At 30.8% G+C, this 25,019-nt stretch overlaps 1 protein-coding gene and 1 long non-coding RNA gene across 2 annotated transcripts; one reads left to right on the top strand and one right to left on the bottom strand.

Moving 5' to 3' along the window:
- Nucleotides 1-12,386: 12,386 nt before the first annotated feature.
- On the bottom strand, nt 12,387-13,981 carry LOC128127221 (uncharacterized). Its single transcript, XM_052765655.1, has 4 exons — nt 13,905-13,981; nt 13,620-13,811; nt 13,120-13,515; nt 12,387-12,540 (listed from the first exon to the last, which is right to left on the bottom strand). The coding sequence occupies exons 1-4, from the start codon at nt 13,979-13,981 to the stop codon at nt 12,387-12,389; spliced, it is 819 nt and encodes a 272-aa protein (XP_052621615.1).
- A 5,915-nt stretch (nt 13,982-19,896) lies between these two features.
- Nucleotides 19,897-22,575, top strand: LOC111880749 (uncharacterized). The gene is made up of 4 exons (XR_002846563.3): nt 19,897-20,093; nt 20,527-20,595; nt 21,540-21,622; nt 22,263-22,575. It is a non-coding gene; the product is annotated as an uncharacterized LOC111880749 (long non-coding RNA).
- Nucleotides 22,576-25,019: the final 2,444 nt, after the last annotated feature.

Consider the following 25,019-nt stretch of genomic DNA (forward strand, 5'->3'; position numbering starts at 1 on the left):
TTTCTAATTTATTTAAATAAATACACCCCCAACCTCACTCATTCACCTTACCTTACTTACCCCAAAAAAATTTCCTATTTAATAATAGTCTTTTTAGGTAAGACAGAGACCAAACACGTAACAAAAACAAACAGTAGGGACAAAACGCGTAACAAAAACAAACAGTAGAGACCTTCCGAGTTAAAAAAATAAGTTGGGGACCAAGCGCGAAAATCACCCCAAACCATAGTGACCATTCGTGTAATTTACTTTTCAAAATAATCAATATATTATATCTTCTTAGTATACGAATTATTATATCAAATTTAACAATAACATTATTGTTATATTTAAAAAAAAAAAAAAAAAAAAAAAAAAAAAAAAAAGAACATGTAAAGATTTCAGTTATATAGTTGTTTCTACGCAACGCGCGGACATTCGCCTAGTATTATATTATAAAGGAAGTATTTTTTTCTTTCACCACATTCATTTGAAACTCTCATGCATTTTTCCTTTCACCATATTCATTTGAAACTCCCTTGAATTTTCGATTTCTTTCTAATAATGATTATAAGTTGGTTAATAAGATTAAATTAATATCAAACCTAAAGTATAATCATATATAAACTAAATTTCAATATTAAAAAAATATATTTACTTCTACTTATAAAGTTATGTTTTTTTAACTTTTTCCATATTATACTTAACTTATTAATTTTAATATATTGTTGGATGTAAACCATTATCATTTTAAAGCTACAAATTTTGAACAATTTGTATAAATTATTTAAATTATAAATTTAAATATAACAGTATAGGACCAACTTAAATATAAATTTTAGTTTAACTTAAATAACCCAAATAATATTTTGTAAATCGTTAAAAGTGATAAATTATAGTGTCGTTCGAATAATGATTATAATTTAGTTAATAAGGTTAAATAAATATCAAACCTAAACTGTAATCATAAAGAAACTAAATTTTAATATTAAAATAATATATTTACTTCTACTTATAAAGTTATGTCTTTAACTTTTAACATATTATACTTAATTTATTAGATTTAATATGTTGTTGTATGTAAACCATTATCAATTTAAAGCTACAACTTTTAAACAGTTTGGACAAAATACTTAAACTGTTAATTTAAATATAACATTACAGTGTCAACTTAAATATAAATTTCAGTTCTACTAAAAAAACCCAATGAATATTTTGTGAATAGTTAAAAGTGATAAATTGTAATGCTAAATACAAAAATTAAATTATAATATCAATTTAACTAAAATATTTCCTAAAGATATTTGTATAATTGTTAAAAGTTTTCAAATAAATAACTTAAAATAACTTACAATAACAATAGTTAAAAATAACTCTATATAAATGATTATATTGTTACCTTTAAAATTAAAAAAAAATGTCTGATGTTTTAAATAATTATAATGATAGAAATTAAAACATTAAGAAAATAAATTTTAAAAAATTAATTAACAATAACAAAAACTATAAATAACATTAAGCCATATATTATATTTTCATGAGTAACTCGTGGGCAGAAGTCATTCAAACGTTGAGAATATATATATATATATATATATATATATATATATATATATATATATATATATATATTATCATATAATTCAAAATAATCAATTGATTATATCAATTTAGTATACGAATTATTATATCAAATTTAACAACAATGTTATTGTTATATTTAAAAAAAACATATATTTGCAAAGAGTTCAACTATATAGGTGTTTCTGCGCAACGCGCGGACATTCGCCTAGTATATATATATATATATATATATATATATATATATATATATATATATATATATATATATATATATATATATATATATATATATATATATAGGGAAGGGTTATATGGAAAATGAATATTAGGGAAAAACATCACTTTGGAGTAATTTACTGAAATCGTCCTTATAATTTGATTAAAATTACATTTTCAGCATATCATAATCAATGTGTCACTAATCTATACAAGATAACTCCTCCATCTAAATATTGGGACTCGCTTCGCTTTTCCCTCTGGCCAAAATTTTTTCCTTCCTTCCCTGAAAATTGAAATTGACGGCCAAAGAAAATTCTTACTCTTTGTTCATCGATCATTTAATTTGAAGAAACATTGCCCTCAATTGTTCATCATATGATATTATATTCTCTTACTAAGTATTTTCCAAATCCCCAGTTGACAAATGAATTTTAAGATATCATTTCGGTTTTGTTTCAAAATTCAGACACTTTGTTCGTCAATCATTTCTCATGTTGATTGATTCGCAAATCCTGGATGTCTTTGTTTTCTGGATCTCGATCTTTTCTTCTACTCATGTGCTATTGATATTAAATCAATTTAATTGTGATTTTCTTTTTGAACACTAGATTGAATTTAATTGCGGTTCAATGGAAATTAGTCGAAGAGAATGGATTACGTTTAAATTGGTTGGAATAAAATTTAATTTGGAATGGATTTCAAGGCTAAAGTGGATGCATAAAAGATAATCAATTTTTGGTTCTTGGTTTCATCGTTTTAATAAATTAATCAATACAGAAAAACAAAATTAATAGTTATTGACTAAAAAATAATTAAAAGAGAATCAAATGGAGTAAATATATAATTTTAACCAAACCATAACAAGGTTGACTTTGGTAATTTAAATGACTTTTAGTATACATTACCTATTGCCTATGGATAAAGAAATAAACATGTGTCAATTAGTTATTGGCTCTTAATTTGATGCCATAGTTATATATATATATATATATATATATATATATATATATATATATATATATATATATATATATATATATATATATATATATATATATATATGGAAAAGTGAATATGTGGTTGTAATGTATGTAATATTAGGTATAGAACCATCAAAATTGACTTCATTTTGATTAAAAAAACACATTTTTTTTCATTGTTAGCTTCTTTCTATTGCTTTTGAGCTCATATTATTTCTGATTTCATAATTTATCCTCAACATATATGTATTTCGAATGTGTTGTTTATATTAGACTTCTAGTAGGCTTCATAACTTTCTTTGACATCTACCATATGTATACTAGCATGGTTCTTTTTGATGTGTTATGGAAAGAAGTTTATTGACTTTTTAATGAACAATTTCAATTTTTCACTATAGTTTTCTATATTAAATTTAAATATGAAGACTTATAGGTAATTGATAATGTATTATTGTACATGGTTTGTGCTGCAAAGTTAAATATTTAAAACTCCATAAACATATATACAAAGCCTATCATCTGATCTGATAGAGGATAAAAGAAGGATGATAGAGAGATTTGATTGTCTTTTGTTAAAGTTATGTATTTTTTATGGTTCTACACCTAATATTAGATACATAACAGCCACATATTCCCTAAGCCCATATATATATATATATATATATATATATATATATATATATATATATATATATATATATATATTGTGTTTTTAAAATCTTAATTGTTTTCTCTACAACTAATATTTTTATCAAATTCCCTTTCAATATACAAAACAAATAAAAGATAAAAACAAAGAGTGCATCGTCAAATCATTTTCGGTTTTATTGTGTAACATACTTTCATTTTATAATTTATGCTAATTAAATATATATTTTTTCGATGTTTCTAATTTATAGTATAAACTAGATTATGACCTGTGTTAAACGCGGAGAACACATAAATAAAATACAAATTTATATAGATATTACAAAATAATTATAAAAAAACATGGTTATTGGTATTATTGAAACGTGTAGAAATTACACTAAAATAGGGGTGTGTGTGTGTGTGTGTGTATATATATATATATATATATATATATATATATATATATATATATATATATATATATATATATATATAGCGTTGAAGGACCTCTTTATAGACAATATTTTTTGTTTTATTATTTCAATGACCTTGCTTATCACATATAAGTATCTTCAAACATTTTTTACTTGTGACACGGAAAACAACTATATACAGCCAACCATGCGTGAAAATGTAAACAAGTATAATCCAAAATTTGACAATGTACTTTCAAAATATATTGTTATTTTATAGCTATATTGCGAAATATAACTGTTTATTTCAAAAAATAACAACTTATATATGTTCCTTCAAAATGAACCACATAACCCCCCCCCCCCCCCCCCCCACAAAGAAACTATAACCAATAAATCTGCAACGAAGCTAATCATCCCCTTCCACTTCATCTCTAATATCAGGTCTTTTTTTCCTTAATCTGAGTTGTTGTCACTATCATCGACAATGTTAAGATTCATTGATGGCTTCTTTTTTATTTTAGGGATAACTATGACATAAATCATTTATCAGGTCCATTATTTATGTTTATATCTTCGCTTTTTTTTGTTGATTTTGATATGCGTTCCGGTTTACCACCATCTTTTTTTTCAGACTCCTTTTTTTATGAAATAACATTTTTTTTTGTGAAATTTGTTCTACGGTTTTTAGTATGTGCAGGTACATTGATTTTTTTGAAGTAAAGAAAGTAGGGTTTTTGTTTGATGTTGGTTCTTAGGTTTGGTTCTTAGTTTTTGTGATTTCTCATAATCCATTGTGTTTTATTTTCCATCTTTATCTACATTCTTTATGTATAGAACATTTTATCCATATAGTCATTCACTACAAAGTTTAATAAAGGAAAAAAAAAAACACCCCCTTAGTTTTATTTACTTTGCAGATCATCGAGCCTCCATGCAAAGCTTACAACATAATGAAAAAAACAAAAAAAAAACCTTATGAGGTAAATGCCAATTACGATTCTACCCATTTTCCTCTTGTAACAATTATCTCACTTCAATACTTCAAAACATTTGTTTTTGTGTTTCAGCATATTATTGATAGCATGAAAGATCCAAGCATTGTTGCATTTTGGTTAATCACAATGCCTCAAATTATGGGAGGATTTAAATATGATGATGAGGTCAAATATAAAATATGATGGTAGTACAAGGTTCTTCTTCTTATTATTTATTTATTTACTTATTGTTTAATTCAACTTTATTACAAAATAAAATAGCTTTTTTATTGATATTAGTGTTTCTTATTTAGAAAAATATGCGATATGATCAACTTCTTGATGCTATAGCAATGAGAAAACTTGGATGAGCAGGAAGTGAGATAAATTTATAATTTATTAACTTCAATGAGAAATTAATTAATTACAATTTTGTTATTGAATTTGAAATACAACATGGATTATATCAATGAATCCTGAACGTACAAGAAATGATCCAGTGGTAGCAAAGAACATTCGTTACTATAAAGCAAAGAGAAAATTAGAGGCAGAAGTGATGAAGCTCAATCCACCACCATGACCTCAAAACTGGTGGGGCTGGGGGATCAGTATAAACAAAAGTTTCTTCATTTATTTTTAGTAATTTACATATTTGGTCCCTGTGTTTAGTTGTCGGTTTTGGTCCCTAAAAGAATCAGGTTGTAGTTTTTGGACCTTGTTTCATTGTTTCATAAAACTTTTATGATTGCCTAAGTTAACAGCCTAACTGTTAGTTTTTCTTAAGTGACCATTTTGCCTTTGAACCAAAACTAAAAAACATATAGCATAACAACAAAATTTATATTTTTCTTTTTTTTTACTTAAGTTTAGAATAAATTACATTTTTTGTCCTTGAGTATACCTGATTTTTTTTCAAAAGGTTCTGAGGGGTGTTTTTAGTATTTCAGGGTCAAATGCTGACTCTAGTTGAGTACACACTTCTATTATACCATGCATTCTTACCTGCCCATGTATGGTACCGATTCTTTTTGAACAAAGAATATGGGAGCATATTTTCATCATTCACAACATACTTATATTTAACTTTAAAGCTCACATCAATTGTTGAGAAGGTATATTTCTTATTCTTATTTTGTTACTACCGGAGACAAGAAAACTTTCTAATGAGGGCTTTCATGTCTTTTGTATAACCCGTCTGTTATATTATGTCATGTCATCTCTTGTCTTGTCTATTGATTTTTTACAAAGGTACACACACACATGTAACATCATAATTTCATTATATATAACATCCAATTTTAACATTGAGTTTACTGTTTTCAAAATAGGATCATAGTTACCGATTAAAAAGATGGAACCAAGAACCAAACACAAGATCAAAAAAAAATCAAAAACAACATTATACATCCAAATTATAAGTATTCAACAAAGAAACATACGAATGAGTAAAAACATATAAATTCGAAAACAATATCAAACTTATAGATTAAAAGGATTTAAGGAAGAAATACATACATTTATTCGACTAATCCGACTGATGGGAAGGTTGAAGATTTTTTGCATTTGTTTTCTGCGGAGGAATTATGACATAATGTTTGTGTAAATTGATTATTAAAAAGGTTTGAAATATATATACAAGTCAATATGATGAAAATTAGCAGGTAATCAATTGAAATCTCATTTAAACTTAAAATAGAAGATATCATGCTTCAAAGTGTATTGGTTCATAATAATATCCAAAACTTTTGAAATTTGAAATTAATAGTTTCCGAGATTTGAACATATAATATATTTGGAAAGCAATTTTGAATGGAAATAGAACCTAAATTTAAAGTTTACATTAATAAGGAACCAATCTTGTAGTTATAAGTTTGGAAAGAATTCAAGTATCATTTTCATTCAATTCCTACATTTAATTTCCTAATATAACAGGTTGACTTTTTGTTTGATCAAGGTGACGTAACCAAATTGATCTAAGGGTGTAAAACTATAAAGAAAACACAATCAACAGCCCAGATTGTTTTAGATGATGTCATAAGATTTCTCTTTTAATAATATTTAGAGATGGTAATACAAGATGCTTATATTTAACTTTAAAGCTCACATCAATTGTTGAGAAGGTATATTTCTTATTGTTGTTCTGTTACTACCGAAGACATAAGAAAACTTTCTAATGAGGGCTTTCATGTCTTTTGTACAACCCGTCTGTTACAAAGGTATACACACACATGTAACATCATAATTTCATTATACTATATAACATCCAATTTTAACATTGAGTTTACTATTTTCGAAAAAAGGATCATAGTTACCGATTAAAAAGATGGAACCAAGAACCAAACACAACATCAAAAAAAAATTCAAAAACAACATTATACATCCAAATTATAAGTATTCAACAAAGAAACATACGAATGAGTAAAAACATATAAATTCGAAAACAATATCAAACTTACAGATTAAAAGGATTTAAGGAAGAAGTACATACATTTATTCAACTAATCAGACTGATGGGAAGGTTGAAGTTTTTTTTATTTGTTTTCTACGGAGGAGTTATGACATAATGTTTGTGTAAATCGATTATTAAAAAGATTTGAAATATATATACAAGTCAATATGATGAAAATTAGCAGGTAATCAATTGAAATCTCATCTAAACTTAAAATAGAAGATATCATGCTTCAAAGTGTATTGGTTCATAATAATATCCGAAACTTTTGAAATTATAAATTAAGAGTTTCCGAGATTTCAACATATAATATATTTGGAAAGCAATTTTGAATGGAAATAGAGCCTAAATTTAAGGTTTACATTAATAAGGAACCGATTTTGTAGTTGTAAGTGTGGAAAGAATTCAAGTATCATTTTTATTCAATTCCTACATTTAATTTCCTAATATAACGGGTTGACTTCTTGTTTGATCAAGGTGACATAAGCAAATTGATCTGATGGTGTAAAACCTATAAAGAAAACACAATCAACGGCTCAGATTGTTTAAGATGATGTCATAAGATTTCTCTTTTAATAATATTTAGAGACAATAGCAAACTTATTAATAAATAAGAATAAATTATTAAAACTATTAGATGTTAGTTGTCAGCTATCACATGCTTACTTTTTCATATATATTTAGAGTTCATACCTCACACACTACAATGTCTAATTATCATAAGAGAAAATAAAGCCAAGAAATAAAAAGTAGAAAATAGAGAAATACATTGATATATATTACCATTTGTATCTTTTATCAAAAGAAGCGATTTTGTTTGATTTTGTTGGTGCTAAAAAAATAATATGGCAAAGCTTAAGAATGCGAAAAAAAAAATTGTATGGACATTATTAATCATCAGACACGTTAGTAATCTTGAAAGTTTAATCGACTCTTGCGTTTTGAGGATCCGATATTGAAGGACATTCACAAATTGTTTGTCATGTTTTTTAAAAAAAAAAACTATCAAACAAAACTATAATCTCTCCCAATCGATCTCAACTAAAAAGGAAAACGTAACCATTTTGTAGAAACATGAGCTCCAAAAATCTCAAACCCTTTCAAATTTCTTGAAATAAAGATCAACATTGTTCCATTATGGATACAAAATCCCGGAAGTTAAAAGAAATGCGTTCTTTTAAGTTAAAACGAGCCGGTTCTAGCCTAAACAAAGAAGATCCAGAGATTGATTATCGTGGGTATATAAGTTTGAAGGACGTATTAACATCGTCTTCAATGTCAACAACCCATGTGATGAACAATGATGAAAATATGATGATTAACTCTTCAAACATTTCCATAAAAAATGTGCTTGTGAAACATGCAGCATCTGCATACGTCCAATCAGCATTCCTTGTACAACGGGATACAAATTGTTTAACCAGTCTTTTGGAAAGGATTAGAGATCCGACCTCTTGCGGATCATGTTGGTACATATATGTTACAAAACCATTGGATGCTTGTTTTCGTGTAGGTTTTCAGTTGTTTCATTATATGATTGATGGAATCAGTAGATTATGGAAAGACAGGATCACTATATCGTAAGATAATCATAGCAGATTTGATGAATTAATCCATGTAGTAGGTTGAAGTGCTTTGTGAATCAGTATCTTGATTATGCATTTATTGTAGCTGAGCCTTAAACGTCTCTAACTTGTGCATATGCATGGTTTCATTAGCTAGGTCATTTGAGACTTTAAAAATTCATGAATCATGAAAGATCGTTTTGAGTAGAACTTGGGTTGCATACCCCTTGATACAAATCAACAATTCTATAACTTACATGTACTTATATGTTTATATTAATATAAATGGCATCATTATCATCTCGTTTCATTCAGATTGTTTTACGTTTAGCCTTTTAGGCAATAGTAATAATTAAAAATAATGATAAATATATACAAATAACTAATTGTGTTTAGCAACAAAATCATAACGTGATAAACATAATCTTTTAAATTCAAAATTTTATCGAATAATACCTAACGAGAAGCTACTATTACAAGATTTTGAGGCGTCCGTTTACGGGTCATTACACCCGCTCAACCAACTAAGAATCTCACTTTTTCCTAGCTTTACGTTTAAGCCGATAAGATGCCAAAGTCTTAATCTCGACAACCATATGACCTAAACAAAGGCCAAGAGCATAATAGTGATTCAAGAAATCACCATTTGAGGATTAGCCGCACTGTTAGGAGCTTGAAACAACATCTGGATCGAACTTTCTGAGACCGAGAAAATCAATTATTCAGAATATATAGTATGCACATCCTTGGCAATCGAACACTCAATGTGTAATCAATAGATTTCCCGTGACCTCTTCTCATTCAATAAAAGTCTTTATATACATAATACAAGATAGGCCTCAAACAAATGGGCCAATATAAAAATACAAGGCTATACAAAATAACAAAATATATAGACCACTAACAACCCCCTGCAGTGAGAACGGGGGGACAACGAATGTTCAAGCTGGACTGAAAATCTAGAAATAGAGGAGACGGCAGACTCTTGGTGAAGATGTACGCATATTGAGCTGAAGAGGAGACATGGAGAACCCGAACCTGACCCAACACAACCTTGTCGTGAACAAATGAATCTCAATTTCAATATGTTTTGTGCGTTGATGTTGAACCGGGTTTGAAGCAAGATAAATTGCACTTACATTTTCACAATAAATAATAGCCGCCTTTGTTGTTGATTTATGCAGTCCGCGCAATAAATTTCGAAGCCAATAGGCTTCAGCGACAGCATTAGCAACGTCTCGATATTCTGCTTTAGCACTAGATCGAGATGTGGTGCCTTGTCGTTTAGAAGACCACGACAGAAGATTAGCACCAAGGAAAACACAATAACCTGATGTAGAGCGCCTAGTAGTCGGACATCCTGCCCAATTCGCATCAGAATAGGCAATGGGATCCGAGTCTGACTGACAGTATAATTGAAGTCCATATTCGATAGTACCCTGAATATATCGTAACACTCGCTTTAGAGCACCAAGATGTGGTTCTCTTGGATCATGCATAAAGAGACAAAGTTGTTAAACGACATATATGATATCGGGGCGAGTGAAAGTGAGATATTGAAGAGCGCCACTGAGGCTACGATAGGTCGTAGGATCTTTAACTTTAGAACCAGTCCCATCTAGTTTGGCGGAAAGATCGGCCGGAGTAGATGTCGGCTTGCAGTGTAACATGCCTGCACGTTCTAGGATTTCAGAAGCATACTTTTGTTGGGATAATAAAATGCCTCGAGAGTCACGTGATATGGAGTTACCAACGAAGTAGTGAAGATCATCTAGTAAGTCAAAGAGAACTCGACACTCAGAGTGGCAACGATCTGTGAAAGAAGCGGAGTTGAAGACCCTGTCAAAACAATGTCATCTACATAAAGAAGTAGGCAAGCTGTGTGAGATCCATGACGATAAATAAACAGAGACGAGTCACAACGAATGTGAACAAAACCCAGTCTGGAAATAAACATGGAAAATCGATGAAACCATGCTCTCGGAGCTTGCTTGAGGCCATAGAGAGACCGCTGGAGAAGGCACACAAGATTAGGTTTTGATGGGTCTCAAAAACCAGGAGGTTTATGCATATACACGGTTTCTTAAGGATGACCGTGTAAGAAAGAATTCTTGACATCTAGTTGTTTAATGGGCCTTTGATTTGTAATGGCAAGGCTAAGAATAGTGCGGATGGTGGCAGGTTTGACAACCGGACTGAAAGTTTCATCACAGTCGATGCCAGGTCGTTGAATCCGACAATTTGCAACTATCCGAGCTTTGTAACGAGACAGAGTTTCATCGGCATTATATTTCTTCTTAAATAACCAAATACAATTTATAATATTTGCCTTTGCAGGCCATGGAAAAAGAACCCAAGTATTATTAGTGACAAGTGCATTATATTCATCCTGCATAGCATGAAGCCAGTGATGGTCCTTAAAGGCTTGAGAATAGGAGCGAGGAAGAGGAGATTCAGACTTAACATGGAGATTTCATTTCCGAATAGGCTTAGTGATGTCGAGTTTGGCTCTGGTGATCATTTTGTGAGTAGGAGGAGGAAAGAGTGGAGGGTTTGATAGAATAGAATCAGTCAGGGATGGAGACAAGAAAGGAGATGTAACAGCGGGTGCTGCCGAGGAGAGAGAAGCAGTGTCAACATGGTGGGTAAGGGAGGAAGGAGTGGGGTCAATAGGTAAAGAAGTTCGAGGTAGAGGGGATGAGAGAAATCTAAAGGAGAAAATATTTGGAGGTTCATAGGAGTCGAGAAACGAGTAAGAAGGAGATTAGGTGGGTGTCATGGAACCGAACGGGAAGACAGTTTCATCAAAAACAACATGACTAGAAATGATTATTTGCATGGTGGACAGGTTTAGGCAGCGGAAACCGCGATGGTTGGATGGATATCCAAGAAAAACACAAGGAGTGGTTTTAGGGGCAAGTTTATGAGGGGTAGGTATGAGAGGGTAACATAGACAACCAAAGACTCTGAGGAGAGAGTAGGAGGGTGTTTGGCTAAAAAGTTTTTGGTAATGAGTATTATTTTGGAGAGAAGTGGAAGGAAGGATATTAAGGAGATGAGTGGCCATGTGAAGGGCTTCCACCCAATATGTGGGTGGAATGTGGGCATGAAATAAAAGAGTATGAATGACGTTATTAATGGTACGAAGCATACGTTCAGATTTACCATTTTGTTGAGGGGTATACGGACAAGAAAAACGAATATGAATCCCATTAGAATCACAGAAATTTCGAAATTGTTAGTTGTTATATTCTCCGCCATTATCACATTGAAAAGATTGAACATCATATTTGAATTGCATTTTGACATAAGATTGGAAATGTAAAAATTTAGAAAACACTTCAGATTTTGAACGCAATGGGTAAACCTATAAAAAAAATGACTGAAATCATCCAGAAAAATAACATAGTATTTAATACCGATAACACTCTCCATAGGGGAGGTCCAAACATCAGAGTGAATAAGTTGAAAAGGGCACATAGTAACAGAAGTAGATAGAGAGAAAGGTAACCTAACATGTTTACCCAACTGACAAGCATTACATAAAGTAGAATCTTTTAGGTTCTTACAAAAAATACGATTATTGGAAACTAAATGTTGAAAAACATGTTGACCCGGGTGACCCAAACGTTGGTGCCATATTGATGGAGCAATGGTGTGGAATGCTTGTGGAGAGGTGGTGGTGACGGGATATAGTCCACCCGTGTTGTCACATATAAACAGTGTTTGTTTGGTGCGGTAGTCCTTCACAAAAAAAACAAAAGCATCAAATTCAATACTACATTTAATATCACGAAACGAAGAACAGAGATTAAATTTTTTTTTTATGATGGAAGGAGTAATAAGAATGTTATTAAGAGTAAGAGTTCAGTAAGGTTGGATTGAGAGATGGTGGAATTACCGACTTTATGAATGGGAATTTTAGAACCATCACCAACTAACACATATGAAGATGAACAAATGTTATTATCACTAATAGTTTGAAGTATACCTTCGTTAGAATGAAGATGTGTGGTAGCTCCCGAGTCCGTGTACCACCCGTTGTTACTTGGGTCGTTGAGGTTCAAAGTGTTGAACATTTGTGGCAAAGCGGTGGCTTAATCATGAGTACAGTTTTGAAACCAATTCCATGGTGGTGGGATGGGTTGTTGAGTCACTGAAAAGGAATCCGGATGGACTATTCTAGTGTTGGAGCGAAATGGCATGTGGACCAGGGAAGTAGTAGATTGGGCTTGCATCTGATGTGATAAGGAAAGCAGGCCAGGAGAGTTGTAGGGCAACCCAGATCGTTGTTGTTGTTAGGTTGATGATGGCAAGGGATACCAGCCGAAACCCCAACCAAAAGGGGTTGCTTGCGAATTTATGTTGTTGTATTGATTTCCACGACCACCACCACGATTATTTCTACCACCACGGTTGTTTCGAGCCCCATAACGTCCACCTCGGGACTTGTTATTGCCACGAAAATCAAGAGAATTGTAATTATTATATGTATGTTCAACATTCAAGATAGTAGGAAATGATGAGTTATCATGATGTGTACTTGTGACTGACCTGTTTTGAAGCTGATTCATGGTATGTTCTTCAAGAGCTAGGATGGATCGAGTTTCCGGCAATGAAGGGAATGGAGTGCGATGACGAAGAATGCTAGCTATATGATCAAAACATGGGTTAAGACCATTAATGGTATAGTTGACTAGATTCTTTTCAGGAACCGCACTTCAATATTCTCAAGTAGATCAGCAAGATTTTTAATCCGGTTACAGTAGGCCTTGATTGGGGAGTCGCCTTGTGTGATGTTGCGAAGTTCTTGATCCAACTACATTGCTCTTGCATCTTTATTGTCACGAAACAAGTTTTCTAAGGAGTCCCACAAACCAAATACATTCTGATTCTTCTTGTGAACAGATTGTGTTAAGCTTTGAGTGATTGTACCAAAGATCCACATTTTAACAAGAGCATCTACACGTTCCCACTCTTTCTTGTCAGCAACAACAATTTTATCATCCGGAGGACTGTGGTGTTCAGCAACACCGAAAGCAGTACATTGAGTTTCAAAGACCTCGTGTCATGCACCGTATTTCATGCGCTAAATATCAAGAGTAAACGGGATGTAGGCTTTGATATTGGTAATGCCATAAGGTTTGTCAGAAGCAGGGGCAGTAGATGAAACATATGATGACATCATTGAATAGCCAGGAAGAAAGAAAGCAGAATGAGAAGAAGAAGAAGAAGAAGAAGAAGAAGGGCAATCGACTTGAATGAGAGAATGCCGGCGGCTAGGGTTTAGGCTAGCTCTGATACCATGTAATCAATAGATTTCCCGTGACCTCTTCTCATTCAATAAAAGTCTTTATATACATAATAATTAATAAAAGATAGGCCTCAAACAAATGGGCCAATATAAAAATACAAGGCTATAAAAAATAACAAAATATCTAGACCACTAACACAATGACTTCATAAGGTAATATATTTTTCGTTTTGTACACATTTAGTCCTTAATATTTTTGTTTTGCAAAATAAGTCATTTTTGATTTTGTACTCATTCAGTACTTATTAATAATTTCTTAAGGTTTTTTTCACGACATTTACGTGGAACAATCATTAATAAGGTGTTTAGGGTTTTTGATCCTTATGTTAATCGTGATCTCGGCTACTTGGTTGTTTAGGTCATGTGTTTTGAATGTCATCACTTCTTCATATGATATTGGATTTTAACGATCTTTATATACATGCATTCATATTTTAGTCTACTACAACTTTTATTTAATTACTCACGTTAAAAAGTAATATATTTTTACTTACGATATTTATATCCGTACGTTTTTTATGAATGCATGTATGTATGTTTTTTTTATAAAATTGTAGGTAAAAATATATTACATTTTAACGGGAGTAATCATAACGAAAGTTGTAGTAGACTCAAAAAAATGAACATGTGGATATAAAGATCGTTAAAATTTCATGTCGTATGAACAAGTTACGACGTTCAGAACACAAGACCTAAATCAAACCAAAAGACCTATGCAACCAAGCAGTCGAGATCGCGATGAACATAAGCATCAAAAACCCCAAACACCTCATCAATGATTTTCGTACGTAATATGTCGTGAGAAAAACCCTAAAGAAATCATTCACAAGTATTAAATGAGTACAAAAACAAAAAGGACTTATTTTGAAACAAAAAAAAATACTAATTACTAAATGTGTACAAAAATAATAAGGACTAAATGTGTACAAAATGAGAAATATATTACCCTATTAAGTCATTTTTCTCGGCTAACCTGGAGTAACCGGAGATAAGGATTGAATGTGATTTCGTAGAATTTTAGTATTTTTCTTCATTTTTCACTATTTTTTTAGAGAAACTATCTCCTAGCGATTTCTTTAGATCCATAATGGACGATTTCATCAGCAATCCCGAAAAAAGGTATATATACAGCGAAATAACAACAAAAATGATAATTTCTTGAAAAATTTTATATATAATAAGGTTATTTCGTAGACAAACCCTATAAATTTCATAGTAAAAGAGCAAAACAAAAAAAATCATAAAATCGCAGATGAAACGAGAGGAAATCGCAGATGGACATAGTTCATCTGCAATTTTAGGCTGGAATATACAACGAAAAAAACCGACCTGTGAACGTACAAGTGGTTAAAGCACGTCTGTGCTTTAGCCACTTGTACGTTCGCAGATGGCATGGCGAAATCGCAGATGGCTTATACCCATCTGCGATTTTAGTGGCTAAAAATGCAATTTGAGTTTTTTTGGCTATTTTCCACAAATTAATTAGTGTATTAGGCTAAATTTGCAATTTTCTCTTATTGAAAGCTTATGGTCCCACCCTAATTCCAACCCATAATCCCTTTGTTGTTTCCCAATTCCCCATTACCCCCATCTTCATCTTCTTCGTTCAAGATATTCAGTCACTGCCAACATAACCTTCTCCGACAAATAGTATATTTCATATCGGTATTTTTTCACCTTCATCATTTTCAATTCTTGGTCTTGGAGGGAGAGATCTATGAATTGTCAATATCTCCACCACCTCATATATTTGATTTTGCTGAAGATTCCATTCCTACTCCTTTGTTCTACAAAATTCTTAGAGAACTTGTATAATTAAGACTGAAATCAAAACTGAAATCGCTTATTAAGCATGTCTTCTTCATGGAGAGATGTGGATTGTGTTTCCGACAACAGCGCAAGTCATTTTCTTCATCAGGTATGTCTTCTTCGTCAAGCACCACCACCACCCTTACTACTTGCTTCTCCGGCCAGCACCACCACTGACGAGAACCCTCTTTGTTCCCCTTTTGTAACGACTTCCAACCTTCTGTGCATCATTACCCTACTTCAGTGAGACCTCACTGTTAACCCACCTTATCATATAAACAAAAACTTAAATCAACTTTATAGTCACAAACAGATTTAGATACAACACTCAACTTGTAAGAAAACTAATTACAAAAGTTACAATAGCAGAATACCTATAAGTCAAAACGAAATCAGGGATGGAACATGCATTAGAGGTGTGGTTGGGATCGGAATTGGTTGAAGAGAAACACTGATATAAGAGGAAGAGGGAGGGTTCTTGAATCACAGAGGCGGTCGATTTGTTTTGACGGTGGTCTAAAGGAGGTGGCGAAGGGGTAAATAGGATCGACTGATAGAGAAAGGAGAAGATGAGGAATAGATAATGTGGAACAATGATGCTTTGATTTTGAAAATCGATGTCGGTTAAGGTTCGAGTTTTACAGGGAGATGGGCGAATGGAAGAGAGGGTGGTATTTCATGGGACTTCGATGAGTATCGAGGTTGGACCGAGAGAAATTAGATTTTCGACAAGACTGAGGGGATGGTCGGATTTTGAAACAGAGGGTAAAGGGTGACAGTATCAGAATTTGGTGGCAGCAGAGAGAGTGGCAGACTCCGGTGATGGTAGAGAGAGAAGTGACAGTATTTGATGTCGGTGAAGAACGATTGGGTGTCGATGGTCTCGTTGGGTTTCACATGAATGAAAGGAAACATGGGGTTATGAGAGGGATGGACCTTATGTATCTAATAATTTTTTTAGGGTAAATGTCATTGTAGCCCAACCAACTTACTGGTTTTGGTTTAAATGATCCCTAAACTTAAATTTTTGCTTTTTAGGGTCATAAAGTGTGTGTTGACCGATTTAAATGGTCCCTTTCACCGTTGAAAACAGGTTGCTTATGCCACCTCTACATTTGAAGCTAATGTGTCACCCACATCAACATCGTAATTTCAGGTTTCCTTAATGACTATGATTTTTTCACTAAAAAAAAAATAAATAAAACTAAAATCATCCATCTTGTTGTTCTTTAATAGAGTTTTTTGTTGCTCCCCATTCATAGAATCCAACCACCCATCTTCCTCAAACAACTTAAGATTAGAACCTCATCGGGACTCTACAGCGCTCTATGGCTATAAGTTTTAATTTTTTTGGTTTTTGTTGGCAGTCCATCTCATCAACTCTGCCATTGCAAGTGATTGTTCGGTGATTGTTCAGGGTCCGATCAGATCTCTGAAAAACAAATCTCAGTGGTGGCTATGGAGATGGAGTCCTTGGGGATCAAACTAGAGAATTGATTCAACGAGTATCAACTTCTTAACCTTTTACATTGAATATGTGAAATGGGTATTGACTCTCAAGCGAGCTCAACGAGTCCTTCCATTCCGTAGATTCCAACCATTCCAACAACTACAGTTTCTTCTTCGATGGAACCTGATGCATCAGTTGATGTACTTTCCTTCATTATCATTTTATCGTCATGTGGATCCCCATTATTAATAGAAACGTATTATGAGGGTGTGTGGTTAGTATAGAAATTTTTAGAATGGAGATGATGTTTCTTAGTGGCTAGATTGTCTTCTAAGGGCGTAAGTTTGTTGATTGATTAGGTGGTGAAGGTGCAGATGGGGAGACGAATGTTGAAGTTTGGTAAGGGCGGTTGAAATCGATGAAGTGATTTTTGGTCACTGTGGCAACATATTCTTTTGGTAGGGTAAGGATATTTATAGGGATGTTTCCTAATGAACTTGAATCCTATTTGAAATTGGTAGGGTTCATGTGATCTAGTAGTGAAGGAGAAAGTGAGAAAGAGATGAGGGAGAGTCATCGCCTTTAGAACAACGGTCTGGTTCTAAACGATCCACCGACTTCTTTACTTTTGTACTTACATGGATCTGAACTGAAACAAAGAAGGCGATGAAAATGAAACTTAGCAGGCGGTGAGCGTTCAACAAAGGGAAGGGTTTCAATTGGGGTCGGTGGACCTCTGATTCGAAGATTCAGATGAAGCCTCCGATTTATGTGAATTCGATACCGGTGAATGCATGTGTTAGATTTTGGCTTCACGATATGGATTCACTGAAACAGGAGGAATTTGGATGTGGTTGTCAATGGGGTTTCATGTGGGAGAAAGGGAGTGGAAGGGGTAGCCGACGTGAGGAAAAGAAATGGTGTTGGCTATTGTTTTTTATACCCTCTTAACGATCTGTCTTCTTCGTGTTGATGATAAGAGAGAGAGAGAGAGAGTTCGAATTCCCTTTTTTTTATTACTCCAAAAGTAAAAATGCCATTTAATCTGAATTTAACTGGTGAAACCGGGAAAAATGAAATTCAATACCTTTTTTAATAAGTCAATTCTAAGTTTAAGGACCTATACTAAGAAAAAAAATATGTAAGGGACCTTTTAAAACAAAACCAAAAAGTTGGTTGGACTACAGTGACATTTACCCTTTTTTTATTACTAATAAAATAAATAATAAAAACTAGATAAATAAAACAAGGATAAAATACTTTTTTAAGAGTGTCAAGGACTAAAGACGTAACAAAAGCATATTATAAAGACGGTGTGAATTAAAAAAAAATTGTTAGGGACCAACCATACAAACTACCTCAAACCATAGGGACCATTCATGTAATTTACCCCAAGATAAAGCTATACGTAGAATAAAATGGGGCATTGGGGCTACAATGGTACGAACTTGGTTTGTTTATACAAAAATATGACTAGCCTTTACCACCTCCCGTATATGATTTTAGTTAGGCCTGACAATTGGGTTGGATCCGGGTTGGCGGGTTGGCAAGTCAGGAAACATAAACTCAACCTAACTCATATAATATATGGGTTGACGGTTTGGTAGGTCAGAAAACGGAAACATAAACTCAACCCAATCCAACCCATATACCCGTTTAAGTATATGGGTTCACGGGTTCACAAGTCAATGAGTCAAACTCAACCCATATAACTCGTTTAATAAATAAGCAACACATTTTAAAATATGTGGTTTTTTCAACATAAATTCATAAAATAATTAAAGTAATTAACATAAAAAAGGGTTTTCAACATAAATTCATAAAATCAATAACATCCAAATAAAAATTAAAAATGAAAACATTCATAAAAAGTGGATGTGTTCTTCGTTCGTGACTCGTGAAAATAACGGCTTGTATTTTTTCTTTTTTTGATTTACGAACCGCAATGCAGAATAGTCATATACGAATACGGAAGGAATACAATGATACAGAATATTACGAATACGGATGGAAATCAAATTTCATTAATAATTAAATATATCATTTTTTAAATGTAATATATATATATATATATATATATATATATATATATATATATATATATATATATATATATATATATATATATATATATATATGGGTTGGCGGGTTGACTCGCGAACCCAAACAGATAACCAAACCCAACCCATGAAATAAACGGGTTGGTGGGTTGGCGGGTCAAAAATCTCAACCCAAACTCGTATATTTTCGGGTTGGGCCATTGACGGGTTACGGGTTGGGTCGAGAGTTGTCACCCCTAATTTTAGTTAAAGAAAAATAATATATATTATATACAAGGCACAGAAAGTTTAATATTCACAAAGTAGTGGCCCGAGGCTTTGGGCCATCATCCAGCTTACCCCATCTATTGAGTCGGGCCTGTATCTATATCATAATTTGCAATATAAATGTTTAAGTGGTTTATGTTGCATTATTGCCCCACAACTCACCTTTATAAGCCTTAGAAATGACATGACTAATACTATCATACATATCATGTATGTATCGTTTAGAAAGGACATGCCTAATGCTACCATATATATCATGTATCTTTTAAATAACTTCCTTCCACAAGGCACAACTTTACGTCTCAAATATTACTCTAATTTCCCTAGCAACACAATTGTTAGCTAAATAAATCTATAAGCCAGTTTTTGGTTTTAGGCCCTATGATTTGCTTTTTAGGTAGGTTTATCCTAATCTCTCTCTCTCTCTCTCTCTCTCTCTCTCTCTCTCTCTCTCTCTCTCTCTCTCATATATATATATATATATATATATATATATATATATATATATATATATATATGTGTGTGTGTGTTAATTTGAGGCCAACTATATTTTATAAGACATAAATGCCAAATATTAGCCTTTGATCAAATTTGATCTTGTGGTTAAAAAAAAAAAACTTAGATTAAGGCGCTTAATTAAACACTCAAGGGTAGATTAGTCGGATTCTAATCATATAACGGAATCCCCTGATTTACATGATCTTTCCTTAATCAACGTACAAAATCATATTCGCTCTTTCATCCGATGATTTCCTCGGATGATATTCTCAATTGCAATGAGTTTTGTACGTTAATTGTCACTCATGCTACGATGATTTGTGATTTTACAGGCTTATTGAAAGAGAATTCACTTTTTTTAGACAATTTGGCTCATTAATCCGCTGTGATTTCAACAATCGGTCAGTAAGTTTTTTGTTTTTTCATAGATTTACATTTGATCAACAATCGTTTTCAGAATTGTTTCAATCACAAATCGCAAACTACAAAAGGATCATTAAGGAACGATTTTTTACAATTCATCATCAAAACGGAACAATTTCTCTATTACAGAAGGACCATACGTAGGGATTTATTTTCATCAATTTTCCTTTTACGAGAGGTTTGTAAGTAAGGGTTTTAATTTTCATTTCATCAATTTCGCTATTAGAGAAATCAATTTTTAGCAATTTGTCATCATCTCCAATTGATCATTAATTTAGATCGATATTGAACAGTTTCAAGGTTTGAATTTTACTTTGAGAAAAGTTAATTCAACAACTCATCATTAGTAGTAATTGATGTGTCATCTGTTTGATGAAGGAAGAATTATATTAAGTGATTATTTTATACACCAACTGTTTGATGAAATGCCTAAGAGAGGAATCATAACTTAAGATATAATACCTTTAAACTCTAGACATGTGCATAATTAATTGATATTTGGTAGCAATTTATGGCTCTGGAGTGTGAACTTTACATATATATATATATATATATATATATATATATATATATATATATATATATATATATATATATATATATATATATATATGTTGAAGATAAGCACCATAAGAGCATTGTAACATAAAGTCAAGTGATCATGCACCTTCACTAACCTTGAAATGAAAGTAGGTGCTTATCAAAATATTATTTTCCTTTGGTTCGCATCTAAATGATCAAATCGTATTTTGGTTGATATAAATGTTATTATATTTTTCATCATATTAAGACAAGTACACCAAATGGTGCATGTTTGAAAGATTGGTGTGAGCATGACAGGGAAATCTCAAACCATGTTGATGCTTGAAGCTTGCAACATATTTTCTCATTGGTTTTTTATTTTTGCTTATCTTATTGAAAGGTTTATGTTAGTCATTATCCTCCTTATCAATAGCATGTGAAGTAAAAGATGCATTTCGACCAATTTAGCATGAATCATAAGAGGTACTTGGCCCCATTTCATCACAATGTTACTACATCACATACTATATAGTATACTATTCTGACTTGAGTAACTTGAAAAGCATTACCAATACGTCCTTACATATTCAAAAAATTTCTTTTAGAATATAATTTTGTAAATATTTATACAATAATAAATATTAACATAATATTTTTTGTATGTCAAATTAGTGATGGTACTAAAGAATCTCACTTTAGCAATGAACTTGTTTTAGCCAATGGTTATTTAGCTTGGATTCTGAAAATTCTACATGAAGAGATATATAGTGATTTAATTTGGATTCTAAATATTCCAGATAATACCATGGTCTAAATAGATACAATTCTAGAATATTAATCACACTTTAATTTCTTTAGTTCACAAAAATTATAATTTATACGAATACAAACTCTTAACATTATGTGTTTCACGGTTAATTTCAAAAGAATGCAAATTATTATGATCAAAACATAATTCAACATATTGTTATTAGTTTACATAATACATGATTCTAATTATAATAATTGAAAACCGTTACCTATATGTCATTCCGTATTTCTCTTATTTATAATATTGTGTTTAGAATATAATTTGTAAATCATTATACAATGATAAATATTAGTAGGGTATTTATTTTTACAGCTCAAATTAATGCCGATGAAGAAAAATCTTATTCAAGCACTGAATTCATTTCAACTATTGGTTCTTTTGTTTGGATTCCGAATATTCTAGTTTGATTTTATTTTTTTGTTGAAATAATCAACTAGTTTGATTTTTTTTTTGTTGAAATAATCAACTAGTTTGATTCAATATATGTTATATATCGTGTTGTTACATGTCTAATTTTGCCATATTACACATGTAATAATATATGTTAGTGTTTAATCTACAATTATGTGTAATATTATGATATGATTGTGTAATTTATTGAAATTATGTATTGAGGGTTACTATAGTTTTGTACAAACATTTATTTATAACCGAAATGTTATGGATATACTTTTGTAAATCATAATCTATGTTAAGTTTTAATCACTTTGTAAAAATGTCGTATTTTTATTCAAGTTTGTTTTTTATTGTTGAAATAATCAACTACTATTATGATACTAAGTTTTTTTTAATGTAATAATCTTAATTTTAAGATAAGTATTCTATAAACGCTATTTTTACATGTATAATACCCTCTAACACTAATGTTTATCAATGACAAGATTTGTAAGTTAGAATTTCATTCTATTATTCTATATTTAGAATAAATAACATTTTTATATATCATTGTTAATGAATATAATTCAAATATGCCAACGTATTTAACTAGAACATTACTCTATTAGAATATTTTACATATAACTTATTTTGGTTTCCTATAGATTATTGCATATATTCTTGTAATACTATAAATTGTAAATTCAAAATGTTACATAATGATATCATAATATTACATATAATATTAGAATCTTACATATTGTAAGTTAATTGTACATATTACAACACAAGTTCATAATATTACATATTAACAACACAATATTAATTATTAAATGGTTAGAATATCTAGAATAATATCATACCAATGAGTATTAAAAAAAAACCTAAATATAATTACGCATCACTATATTAGAATATTCTACTTTTAACTTAGAAAATAATAGACCATTATTCTATTGAAATATTCTACATATAGATTATGAAAACATACAACATATAACATTATTCTATTAGAATAAAATATACTACATATAGATTATAAAACCATACAACATATAACATTATTCTATTAGAGTATTCTATATGTACAGATTGTTTTCATGTAATAAATCAAATTATTCAATCGAAAAACTACAACATTATTCGAAAACATACAACATACAACATTATTGTATTAGAATATTCTATATATACACAATATTTTCATGTAAATGAATTAAGTTATTTAAAAAAAACATAGAATATTATGTTATTATATTATCAACATCATACATCATAAACTGCAACATTCTAATGATTTTAAACATCATACACTCTACTTATAAAATTTAGCTTGATTTATCACGTAAATTCTAAACAAGACAAAAACATCAATTTATGATAACAAACAACACATAACATTATTCTATTAGAGTATTATACATATACTTACAATAACATAAATCATAAATTATTATTCTAATAGAATATTATACATACAATCTTTAATTTTAAATTCATCTTAGGTGTGAAAGACATTACTATCATTACATGAAATAAACTATAACACTACATGCATTATTCTTTAACATATAACTATTGTCCAAACATAATATTGTTTTATTAAACTTTCACCAATCTTCAAACTTTTAAACCATAACTATTGTTTACCAAACATTAAATCATACATATTGTTCAAAATATAGAAAATATAGCCAACAATTAAAGAGAATAATACTCTTAATAACGATTAAACTCTTGCAAATATTTTATCATGTCGATCAACAATCCTCATTCCATTGCATCCTTTCTTGCACCATATTAAGATCCTTTGCTTAATCATATTTTCCAAACTACATAGATTGTTCAATTAGTTCATATGTAGGTTAGCATTTAGTTTGCCTGCGTCATGAAAAGTAAAATCAATGTAATGAAATATTTATCAGAACAAAATATCCAAAATATACAAACTACATTCAATTAATAACATACATAAAAAATTTGTAACATTATAAGAATAATTAAAAATAGACTTTTATTCTAAAATTTTTAGCACAAAAATAATAAATTAAAAATTCTAATGAGATCATAAACAAATAATGTGCATATTAGAACCCTTTTGTTGATTTTGAGTTTTCATAAGAACTCAAAATCTATAATCATGACAATTTTGAGTTACTTATAGAGTTAACATCTAGATGCAAATATCCTAATGATTTCACATATTCTATATAAATCAAGGTTTAAATGACAGGTTGTATAATACTATATTCCATTACATCGTGACTTTTAGAGATAATTTTAGAGTAAAATATCTAAATTAGAATACATTGTTGAAGATACACAATGATTTTGACTAAAAACTATACTATAATCAGAATATAGAGTTTTATAGAATATTCCATACATGAATAGATTAATGCAAAATCATACAGAAAAAATAAATTTGATGATTACAACACATTAACTCACAATCACATGCTAAGATAAAATCGTGAAGAGATTATAGTATTATACGTTACCTATAACAACTCTAGATGTAAAATTTGAATTCAGTTGTGTAGAATAAGCCATTTGCTGGAGTAACAAGCTTCATTTTCTTTAATTTATGAATGGTTGGTGATCTAAAACTTGATCTAATTTTCGAATCAGAATCACAAGCTTGAAAACCTAAATGAGAAGGAATCATAAGTTATGCTAAATCAGAATGCCTAA

The sequence above is a fragment of the Lactuca sativa genome, chromosome 7, assembly GCF_002870075.4.
Source record: "Lactuca sativa cultivar Salinas chromosome 7, Lsat_Salinas_v11, whole genome shotgun sequence".
Taxonomy (NCBI): Eukaryota; Viridiplantae; Streptophyta; class Magnoliopsida; order Asterales; family Asteraceae; genus Lactuca; species Lactuca sativa.

Coding starts and splice junctions, on each gene's coding strand:
- LOC128127221 (XM_052765655.1), bottom strand. CDS start 13,981: ATGTCATCATATGTTTCATCTACTGCCCCTGCTTCTGACAAACCTTAT. Junction 13,812..13,904: donor AATATCAAAGCCTACATCCC/GTTTACTCTTGA, acceptor TGAACACCACAG/TCCTCCGGATGATAAAATTG. Junction 12,541..13,119: donor TTTGGTTGGGGTTTCGGCTG/GTATCCCTTGCC, acceptor TTTTTTGTGAAG/GACTACCGCACCAAACAAAC.